The sequence below is a fragment of the Labrus bergylta genome, chromosome 2 (genome assembly GCF_963930695.1).
Source record: "Labrus bergylta chromosome 2, fLabBer1.1, whole genome shotgun sequence".
Classification (NCBI taxonomy): Eukaryota; Metazoa; Chordata; class Actinopteri; order Labriformes; family Labridae; genus Labrus; species Labrus bergylta.
In genome coordinates, this window is record NC_089196.1 from 24,891,458 (window position 1) to 24,903,608 (window position 12,151).

The window sequence follows — 12,151 nt, forward strand, 5'->3', positions numbered from 1 at the left end:
CAGGCAAATGCAGCTCGAGCCAAGGACAATTTTGCCTGCCCCTCGCGCTTGACTCCTTCGTATGAACACGAGGGAATGGGGGTTGTGGTGTCGCGGAGAGAGCGGAGGCTTCAGTACGGGGGGAGGAGTTGTGGCCAAACTGCAGTTTGTATTGGTTTCATGCTGGTGCTCAAGGGCGCCATCTACCGGATCAAAAGTTGCACATTCTTCCTTAAGGTGTAAAAAGTTGGAATAAGCAAACGTCTGTAGAAACAGCGTTATAAACAGTCAAGATGTTATGTTTATTTCTAAGCACAACTGATGACAGAAAAGATGGACAAGACGACTGAGATGCTGTATATACATTTATTGTGTAACTTGCTGAAAGCTTTTTGATCGCACGTACAACACCAGAAAGGCTCACCTGGTTAAGAGGAAAATATCTAATCATTAAAAATCAACAGTTCTTGGCCTTGGAAAAAAAAGCCAGCAACCAACATAGAAGGACAGTGGCTCCAGGGTCCAGAGGTTACTGGAAATATGACTGAAATGGAGCAAGGCCACTTAATTTAATGAAGCCAATGCAAGTTGATAAATTATGCTCCACTTTTCTAACACTTGTGGCCAACTCTGACATGTGGAATATTTCTACTTTTATGAGCCTGGATGACACATTGTGGAGAATACCAGTGCAAACATTACTCACGCTACCTCATCTTCTGGTGTCATTTAAGGTGGAGGGCTGATCTGAGGGCTGGGATCAGACAAATAAATAACATGAATGAGTAGAGCTACAGAGTGGAGCCACTGAACTTGATCATAAAAAAATAACCAGGGTTTAAATTCTATACTAAAGCCCATAATTAAACTACTATCCGCCCCCCAAAAAAAAAAAAAAAAAAGCTGAGAAATGTCTGGCTCTTTGTCTAAGATAAAAAGTAGCAAAGCGCACAAATTCCAGCATTCAAAATTACTTCCAGGCATTAAAGAGCGACAAAATCCAGCCTGGAATCGACACATCATCGAGAAATAGGAGGGCAAAAGACATCATTATAAAAATATGTAGCCCCCCTTTGAATGCACTTTTTTTTTAATATTGAAATGCTCACATGGCAAAGCAGAAACATTGTAAAGAGTTCAGAGTTACAGTTTTAACTATATTCACTCCTGCCTATAATTCCATATGACTTCATAAAAGACTCTATATCTATATCCATTAATCTTATAGCAAACAAAAAAACTCCATTACAGTACATCATCCTAGTGAATCTGGTAGTGTAAAACACATCCTACAAACATAAACTCTGTAGAACAAAAGCTTATTGATATTGACGGTTCCTCATTTTGCGACGATTGTGCTGAGTACAGAACATAATGCTGTTTCTATGGCAACAGTTTCGACTTGATTGAGCCCAAGATAAAAATAAAATCTGAACACTACTTGAGACATCCGATATGGGTACAAAGTGCTTGCTCTAAAGTGTCTGTAACATTTAAAAGCTAGAAATTACAGCTGCAAACCTTCACACTACTGTAAGAATGAGCTCACTGAGGACTGACAGAACATTTGAAAAAAACACGATGAAGTAAAAACCTGTACAGTTAGCATGAACAGACAAACACAAATTATTTCCCTCACTATAACCTTAGAAATAAAAATAAAAAACACGTCCATGGGTTTAACTTTTTCCCCATTTTTCCTCAATAGTATAATTACATTGCATATTCCAGTTTTCACATATTCACAATCACAATGGTACAACTGAAACAGAGCCTGGACAGTGCTTTATCCAATATCTGACCTTCCTTCATGTGTACACACAGAGCACTTCTGCGGATCTTTGGATGGGTGTAAACACTGTAAAAGTTTCAGAAGAGTGACGTTGTTGCGGATGGAATTGCTACTGATAGCTGAAACCAAATCATGCCACCCCGTGCCTCCCGTTTTCAGAAAATCATTCTCATTAAATCTGCAGTTATCACAAACATAAATCCTTTCCCCTCACAGTACAGCTGAATGCAGGAAAAAAAAATTACAAGTACCGAGCAGCAATATATTGTGATTAGTAATATTAATGACATAAAAATATACATATTCCTGTCATTTTGTTTTACAGCACTATTTATATATTAAGACATTTTGCAACAGCATCCATTGCTGGTATCATCAGCACACAAGGCAACAACGACAGAACACTGAGCTCTTTTTCCCGGAGAAAGAGAGAAAGCGAGAGTAATGGCACATATTTATCATATTCACATTTGAAAGAATTGTCGTATTAAGGCTCTTGCTTTGTCTCTCTACATTGTGAGATTGTCGGATACAAAAATACCTTTTCTATCTGAGTCAATAGTTGGCTATTCTGCGCTCCTTTGATTCCAAAAGAACACAATTTAAAAGCAGGATGTTAACTTTTTCACCGAGAAGGATGTTTTGTTTACGTTGAGATGGGCCCACAATGATGCTATACAACAACAATAACAACAACAACAACAACAACATAAGAGCGTCGAACCCATTCATAGACATTGTGGAAATGAAATGCATTGTGTGTGTTTTACGATAAAAACCTCTATTGGCTTATTGTAAGATAGCTTATTGTACGCAGCATGCCATGCTGCTGTGTTTGTCACAGGCATATTGTCAAATCGTTTTCTAAGGATTCAGAAGATAAAAAACAAAGAGGAGACTAAAACCTTTACAAAAGGTCTCCTCTTCTTTTCTCTCCCCCTACACAGGCCATTATAAAAAGCTTACGCTGTCAATGAAACACCGCTGAGGTTACACTTTGAGCTAATGTGACTAAACTAGTGACTAAACATATTATGACAAAGTAATGTCCGTATTTGAGTTCATCTAAGCAAAGTAAAGGGGAACATTAACTTTAAAAAAATACATCTAAGTTTATAATTGTTGCATATCTTGCAACTAAAAAGTCTTTTGGAGCTTTCCCTGATCGCCACTTTTGGTTTGAGAACGATGGTCAGCTTTGACCATGATCGTAAAAGTGTAAATTACAGTTGATTGGTCTCTGAAAATGTTCTAACCTCGTAACTATTTTATCGTAAAAGCTTCAGGAAGGCTTAATTATGTTTGAACCTACAGTCTAGGGTTTGAACTAAGAAAATGTAATAATGTAGTGAGCGTGTTTGTGTGCACACATTTTAGTGTTGGAGCATGCACAGGCTTTTTTTCGCTGACTGAATCAACGAACAGAGACGCTCAACACCGACTAAACTACAGAAATACAGTGTTTCCCACACATAGACAATACCTGGGCGGGCCGCCTAAGTATATTAACGGCTCCAAGTATATTTCCGACTTGTTTTTATTTCATTTTTTTATTTACTCATAAAATTGCTGTGTGCGCGCGTAAGAGAGAGAGATCGCACAAGGACTTTACGGCTCCGTGCAACATAACAAAACTCCTGTTTAAAAAAAAAAAAAAATCCTTCTCAACTCCTTCGGACAGATAAGGCACAGCAAAACCAACAGTTTTGAGTCTGTGTACGGTGATAAATTGAGCAGATTTAGGTTGTTTGTTGCAAAAACGAAATTAATTTAGAGGGGAAAACAAAGTGTGTCAATCCCCTGCCAACTCCAGCGCCCAGGTACCTCGACATTCTGTGGGAAACACTGACACATAAATGTAAACCCAGATCCAATTACATGATCAGAGGCACGAGTTGTTAACACGTTGTACTTAGCAGACAAAATATGAGCTAATTACATACGTTTCCCAGGTTTGAATTTGTTCCAGTTGCTGCTGCAAAATCAGCGAAACATGAGAAGAACACACATCAAAAGCAGTTGGCTAGCTTTCTACATTCTCTGTTTAAATGACAGATTATGAATGATTGCTGGTTTCAAAGGTGAGACTTGGCTGCTGCCATAGGATGAAATGTAATACCTGCTGGCTGGGTGAGTCCCTTTGATTCTAGCCCAACTAGCTGAATAACGACATAATCATACCCTAAAGCTAGGCACTTACAGTGTTCTACCGCACAGTTTGTACTGAGCAGCTTTCTCTCTCTCTCTCGGCTCTGAGCTCATCTGAATAACTCATTCCTCTTAGTGATGTTTGAGCACAGTGATCGACATGTTCTGTCAACATCAAATGAGAAGAAAAAACCCTGGGTTGATTAAAGTATCATGCTTGGACGTGCAGAATAAATCTGTATTATTTAATGCATTGCAGGAATGTTGTAGTTCCCTTTAATTCATCACTTCTATTACGGTTAATGTGTAGCCTTATTTCCCAGAATGCAAATCAATGAGCTTCTTGGACAGCAAAGCGATATAATGACAATCATTATTTCATCCCAATGATTGACAACTCTTTGTAAGTGCATGTCCATTTCATAGTTTTCATTTGGTTTTTCGTTGGTGGCTGTAGGGGGAAAAAACCTATTTACATAATGAAGTTCGAGTTTGGCCAATTTGCAATAACTAAAGCATGAATACAATTAAACAAATAGAGGCCAGGAATGCATTCATAAACTGCATAGTTCCCATTTTGAGACTTAAATTGAAAGGTGGATCGTTCTGAAAGTTTAGGCATGTTTTGTATAAAAATATATCTCTAATGACCTTCTAATAAGTTGAGAAATTCAAAGAATATTAAAAAAAAACAAAAAAAACATCTGACAGCGATGAGTTTGTGTCTTGGAGGGGCGTTCAAAACATGACTAGATTGTGCTTGTCTACTCTCAATCGATCATACATGACATCTCTCAGCTAGTTTAAGACTTCAACAAATCACTGCTCTTTTATATCTACCAAAGCCCTAAGAGGACATGCATCCTTACATTTTATTTACTCCATATTCCTGCGATAATGACTCATTTCTGGTAGTGTTCTCCAGATCTCATATCCCCAGAGTTGCAAATGCACAAAATGAACAAAGAAATCGGCTTAATTAACCTCATTAGTGTCGGTAATGGCAGCATGTCATGGTCTGACTTGTCTCCATGACCAGCCTCTTGTTTTGTTTTCTAGATTGCCAAAAAAAAAATAACCCTCAACTCAAGAAAACAATTGTTATCTTGAGATAAAATAAGCTCTTATAATGGAGAATATAACAGCCATGCTGTCCGAGAAAAGGAGAAAAATTTGATTTCAAACAACAAACAGAAAGTTATGATCACGGGAAAATGGAGTATAATGACTTAAAAAGTATGAAGGCATGTCCACTTAGGGCTTCTGTACTTATCCAACATGATTAGACAGAGATATGATGCAATGTATTTTACTCATGCATAGTCACAAGCTTTCATTTGTGTGCACTGATGTCAGAAAAAAAACGTGGTTAGTGACATTTCGCTTTGTTCCACCTCTGCATCAAATTGACTGATTATGCAGAAGCTAAAAAGTCAAAAAACACAGCTGGACACATCGCCCTTTCAGCTCCCTCGGAACCGAATCACATGTACACTGCCTCCGCGCTGTGTGCGACAAGTTTTTTTTAGGGTTTCCATTATTAGGAATTAGTTAGGAACAAGCTCTTTGAAAGCAAGGGAAATTCCCTGCTCAAACAATCTTTCACCTCAAAGGCCTTTAAACAGCAATGTCATTTCAGGGTGTGAGGTTCCCCAGCAGGTCTGGGGTGATGTACCCGACAGGCATGGAGGGTAGAGCCTTGAGTGGGTGCTGCTGTGTTAGGGAGGGTGGGGGAGAGTGGCGGGGAGGAGGAGGGTTAAGGAGCAGACTGTGCTCACTGTCCATTTCCTGCACCACTGTGTAGTCCGCAACAGGGGCGAAGAACGGGCATTGGGGAGAGTCAGGAAGAATATAAGGGGATTGATTTCCCTCTGCTGTTGCGGCAGGTTTGGTCTCCACCAGCTGAGGGTGTATGGTTTGATACCCCTCGCCAGGTACTGGGGAGCTGGGGGGAGTGTTGATCTGCCGGTTGCTGCTATCTGAGGTGTAGCCACTTCCTTCAGGATCCACCAGCAGCAGCTGAAACTGCAGCTCCTTCGGATTTTTGTCTTCAGTTTCCTCCCCTCCTTTGTTCTCTTTTCCCTTCTTATGTGTCTCCTCTTCGGTGACCAGGCCGCTCTCTTGGATGCGGAGATGCTGGCCAGGAGACAGCACCACGCCTCCAGAGGGCATCACGTTGCTGACCTGGGCGTAGAAGTCTGTGTTGACCCAAGTCTGGGATGCTCCAGTCTGGGTTTGGTCCAGGGGTCTGTCGCCTCTCTCTGGGGCTGTCGCTCTTTCCACAATATCGAAGGAGGAATCCCCGTCCTCCGGTTGGCCTGGTAGCAGGGTGGTCATCAGCAAAAGTGCGTCTTGTTCTGGTAGATCTGGATCGTAACAGCTGGCCCGGCCTGAGTCGTCATCGGGGAAGCTGGGGAAAAAAGAGAATCATATTTTTCAAGCAATCCTCAGTGTGAAAACAAGTGCTGTCTACCTCTGGCTGTTTTGTGGTTTAACAATTCTTAAAGGTGTCTACTTAAAGCTCCAGTGACAAGTTTGTAGCTGGTTTTAGAAAATTCTTATAATTATTTTGAACATTTCTTGAGCTACAGAAGCAAACGAGACCATCAACAACAAGTTAGATGATTTCTACTGGTTATTTTGAATGCCTGAAACTGCTGACGGGGCGGGGGGGGGGGGGGGGGGGGGGTGAGGTGTCAGATGAAAGTGATTAACAGCATGCAACAGAAACAGCCTTTTTGTTACGGTTCGATGTGTAAAACAAGGGGGGTGGACCCAAGTGCAGAAACCAAAAATATTTAATTAAACAAAAAGGCCAAAGGCAACAAAACTTAATTTCAAAAGTTCAACAAAAAACACAGGGATCAAGAACAGGGAGCCACAGAGGAGCACGAGCAAAAACTGACATACCAGCGAACGACATGCAAACTACATACAACAAACGGACACAGAAGGGAAGAAACACTGAGACTAAATAGACAAAGGGGTAATCAGACACAGGTGAGACTAACGACACAGGTGAAGACAATCAGGGCAACCAACACTGGAGGGAAACACACAGAGGAAGGAATGAACACAAGACAAGAAACACTGAGGACAACTACAAAATAAATACATGAAACACTGAAGACACACAGAACTCAAGAATGAACAAAACGCACTCGAACATGAAGAAACACTAAAAAAACGAAACTAAAAAAGACCAAATCATGACACTTTTTACTTTTCCCACAGCAAAGATCCTTCATGATTGATGCATTTGACAGTTAAAAGACAGCAGGACTTGATTGTTTAAAAAAAAAAAAAAAACAACTACTTAAACATGTACAGTAGAAAATCAACAAAGTGATATGAGGTACAGTCTTATCCACAGGGGGCGCTAAAATCAACACAAACCAAAAGTTAAATACAGGAGCTTTAAATGACGCTGGACATCAAAAGGCCGAACAAGTAACAAGAATGGAGATGAGCAAAAGCTGAAAAATTAACATTTTCCTGCTTTGCATTAAAGCTATGTTAAATTGCATTGTCCCTATGGAAAATAAACATGAAAATCATCACAATAGCCCTCTAATAAGAAATCTGTGGATTACCCGATGGTATTGGCACACCCGATGTTCATGTGGTGGCCAACGGGCTGGTGCACACCGAGGAGTCTCTGGGTGTCCGAGGCCTGGTTGTCCTCCCTCTCTCCAGCGTCTGCATCCTCAGCATCCACCTCTATGAACTCCACCCACGGCTCGTCTTGATAGAAGTCGGGCGCGTACGTCGGCAAGCCGCCCATCCCTCCACCACTCAGGATGAAATTCAGCTCAACCAGTTTCCCCTTCTGTAAAGAAAAACAATTTTGTCTTTGTCAACTTGTGTTTTCAAATAGGGATGCAGAATGTCCTTTCGTTGTAAAAGTCCTATCTGGTTCTATAACAGCTTGTTAATAATGTGTACATTTCAGCGATAGAATGCGCCTTTGTGTTTCACTTTTGTCCGAGCATGAAATAGCTACTTTTTTATAATCAGGTGTTATTATTCCGAGGACCAGGGGAGAGGTTTGTTTTGTTAAGAGGAAAAAAGGCTGCCTGTTTAATGCATCCCACATCATCTGACAATAATGCATTCGCAGCACAACCAAGACCATCTTCCCATCTTATTATCTCGCAGTGCTGCTTCTGGTCTTGTTTACCTACAACAAAACAAGAGGGCCTGTTTGCTCTTTTACATAGTTTATGGACATTTGTGCTTTTATTCGGTGGTTGGCGATGAATGATAACAGGCTGCGATAGGACATGAGGAGGGACGGAGGGAGATGTGATGTGATGTTTATGTAGCCTGAAGTGCCTCAGCCGACCGAGCCACATGGACGCCCAGCAGTGTCTGTTTTGAATCAAAGTTACAATGGAAATGTAACAACAAAAAGAACAGTTGGTTACACAACATGTTTGATAATCAACTTACAAATCAACAGTGCACAAGTCCGTGTGCTGGCAGCTGTGAATTGTTGATGTTTGCAATTTCCCTCTTTGTGTAAATACCATAGGAAACAATACTCTGTAAAAACGGACATCATTTATAGATAAAAGACTTTGGTTTTAAAGTGTTGGACAAAAGAAGTAGCGTGAAGATGTTGGTTGGCTCTGGGAAAGTGTGTGCAGTTTACATAATATATAAAAAAGGTACATTAATAACAAAAAAATCATTAGTAATAGCCAAGCAGCAACCTCCAGCGTTGGAAAATTAAATCAATATAGAGGTGGTAAAAAACCTGCAATTCCTCGAGTGTCCACTCAAGGACGGCTGCTGAAGCCCTTCAAGTGCCATTAACACCCAAGTTAAAATGACAGCAGGAATAAACATCTTTAAAGACGGCTTCAAAACGCCGCTCTCTGGAACCAGTGGGTAGTGCAAAGGAGACTACGACCATGTTTCAAACACTCAATTTGGATATTCTTCATTTTGAAGATGAAGTTCTACCAGTCCTCCGCCAGTTCTTTGAAAGTATTTCACGATACAGTTCAAATAACCACAAGCATTCAATATGTTTAGCACTGTCATTTCTGATTACAACTCAGCCATTATCCACATAATTGCACACAACATGAACGTACCATGTATGTCTAAATAAATATAGAGTATATGACGAGGACAACAAAGACAAGGCAGAATAAAAACACCAACATAAATGTACCTTCAACAGCTCAGGATCAATGCCTTTAATTTTGGGTGCAGGAATGGGTGGCAAAAGAATCATCATTATTCTGTAACGACAAAGAGAGGAGGACATGATGAAGTCATCTCTTCACAGGTGTCAGTATTTGTGTGTGTGTGTGATTGTGGAGAGGGGTGTTTCTGCACATTTTCAAAACATTGGCTCCAGCTGTAACTATCATAAATAATGCAGCAGTGGTCGAACGTGGTTTTGGATAATGTTGCTGAATGTTGCCTGTTCCTACCTGTGCTGCTGGGAGACTATAATGAGCATGATGAGGACGAGGATGCCCACAACCCCGAAAACAAACACCAGCAAGAGTGGGAAGGTAGACTCTGAAACACAAAACACAAAACAGAACATATCATCCTCATTTCATCATGACCACAGCGAGAACAACGGGGCCAGCAATATTTATTTGCTGTGCCGAATAAAAGAGCTGAAACAAATCTTACCTTTGTTGGGGACCTCAGTCACTAGAACATAGATGGAGTCACTGAATTCTCCAAACTTAGTGAAGGCCTGCATCCTGCAACGGATGTGCACTTCATACTCTTTTCCTATGTGCAGGCCGTAGACTGTCTGCTGGGTGTGCGGCTGTGTCTCCAACTGATATACACACACACACACACACACACACACACACACACACACACCAAGGGAAGAGAGAACCAAAAAGAGAAAATTAAAAAAGACCCCTATCCTGTCGCAGCATTTCCAACATTAAAAAAAACTAAACAGAAACAGTCAGTCTTCATGCTGGTGGTCTCGTTTGCTCCTCTAGTTTAGAAAGAGGCCTCAGTGTTACTTTTAGTCTGTTTCACAGCCAACTAAAAACTTCTCACATGAGCTTTAAATGAAACAGATGACTTTTTTTTTTTTTTTTACAGAAACACCTCAAATGTAAGCTTAAACAGAGGTCAAGGGGGTTATGTTTATTTTTGGTACCTGTGACACGTCTTTCCAAAGGTTTAGGGTAAAGGTTAATGTATTTTTAGTTCATAAGATGTAGGACATACTGTCATAATAGATGGCCAGCTAGTTCTACAAACGCAAGGCTGCGTTTGTAGAACTAGCTGGCCCATTTGTAATGAATATGTGTCTGTTCAAGGTCCCATGGCATCTGACCTACAGACCCCTCCCTTGACTTCCTTCAGAAAGTTTTCCCAGAGGGCTTTGCTCAGGCTTCCACTGCTTTTTAGCCACACAGTTGAGGGGAGGAGAGGGAAGGAAACACGACACTGTGGCTGTTTGACCCACCTCTACTTTAAGTTAAGGGCATGAATGTTTGCATTTGTGTGAGCTTGTGCCTGTGCACAGAGACCGTCTTGGAAGTTTTGTGGTGTGTATTTACACGTGTCAGGACATGAAGCTGTGTGTCTGTATGTGTGTGTGCATACAAGCAAAGCAAGGAAGAGAAACTTTCAGAGCAAGGTATAAGAGAGAGGACTCACCGATTCCCAGCTCCCAGTGGTATTTTTCTCTCTGTACTGGATCTCGTACACTAGCCGCATCCAGCCTGTACCAACATCAGCAGAGGGCGGGGGCTCCCAGTTGACCATGACATCATAGGTTAGTCCAGAGGGACTTATATTCAACAGTGTCCAGTTTAGAGACACTGGGGGGTCAGGATGTACTGCAAGGAAGAGGGCAAAACACAAAATGCTATTTACATGCTTAACCATGAGTTAGTAAATGAGTTGAAGGCTCTGAAAACACCAAGCAAATCAAGGATGACCAAATTTACAATCATAGTTAAAGTAACCCTTTAATTAAAGAAACTTCTGTAAATATCTGATAAGTCAAAAATCAGAGGGGTTCACCTCCATTGTTTGTTGGTTTATTTTAAGAGCATTAGCATGATGTGCTGTCCTTGCATACATGAACATCCCGAGGGTTAGGGTTAGGGGTTCAATTAATGAAATATACATGTCTGACTATGCCAGTTTAAGCCTTACCAGGTGTGCAGCTGAAGTTAAATTTGTCTCAAGGTGAAAAGTAATGTTTAAGTCACGAGGTGACTTTGAACAAAAGAGTGCATGCTCAAACTTTGAGAAAATAATTATCACAATTCATTTTGTCTCAAGGGGACACATTATGTCCCGAGGTTCCAAAAAAGAAACAAATAAGGAATTATAAGTTACATTAAATGGGTCCACAATTACTCTTTGTAAATTAAAGACAAAATTTCCATAAAAAAAGAAAACTCAAATTTCAACCATTCTTTGGTACAAACACATTTTGGCCTTGTAACGTTTGGGAGATCATATGAAACATCAAGACTGACTGGGGAAAATTATTTTTAAAGCCATGTCCTGGAAATATAACAAGCAGCCGTTAATGCATTTTGATCGGGACAAAAAGGGGAAATAGTGGATCGGAAGGTTGGATAATTTGATTCACTGATATAACTGAAAACATGAATTACTGTCATCATCTTGAAGTTTTATATCCCATCCTCTAAGTAGAAAATGACAAGCAGCTAAAATAAATCTTAATGATATTAACTGACGGATATATCAGCTTGGAAACAATTTTTCCCCCCCTTTCTGGTATTGTGGATATATTTCAGATTTTTGGAGATATTCATTCAACATTCAAGCACATGTAACATGCAAAAAAAATGAAGAGATCCAATAATTTGTAAACAACCTTTGTAAACAATGTTGACCAAAGAATCCATACAACATTGTAATGATTGAGTCTCAAAACCCAAACAGACCCACAGTGCTGCAATGAAAGACAACCCCCTGTCTCTTTACTGTACACTCTACTGGGGCCTTTGGTAAAAAGAAATCAGAATCTAAATGTTATCTAGAAAAAATCAATTTGGACACATGAGGAAAGCTAATAAACAGCTTATCCTTATCGAGTGATATCAGCAAACTTATGACATGCCGTATCTATTAACATCTACAATAAAGTTCTTGTTCGATAAAGACTGTCAGACATGAAAACATTGACTGTGTAAACACTGACTCATCCAACATTGACATGCATGTGACATTTTCTGGTTTGGCTGATACCAA

The 12,151-nt window shown here is 40.3% G+C and overlaps 1 protein-coding gene across 1 annotated transcript in view; it reads right to left on the reverse strand.

Moving 5' to 3' along the window:
* Positions 1-331: 331 nt before the first annotated feature.
* Positions 332-12,151, reverse strand: part of ghra (growth hormone receptor a) — a 40,393-nt gene continuing 28,573 nt past the window's right edge. The window contains exons 5-10 of the mRNA XM_020646453.3: positions 10,577-10,758; positions 9,578-9,731; positions 9,367-9,457; positions 9,102-9,171; positions 7,513-7,748; positions 332-6,329 (exon numbers count right to left, since the gene is read on the reverse strand). Of these exons, the coding sequence (XP_020502109.2) occupies positions 5,555-6,329; positions 7,513-7,748; positions 9,102-9,171; positions 9,367-9,457; positions 9,578-9,731; positions 10,577-10,758 (1,508 nt within the window). The 3' untranslated portion in view covers positions 332-5,554. The remainder of the gene's footprint in view (positions 6,330-7,512; positions 7,749-9,101; positions 9,172-9,366; positions 9,458-9,577; positions 9,732-10,576; positions 10,759-12,151) is intronic.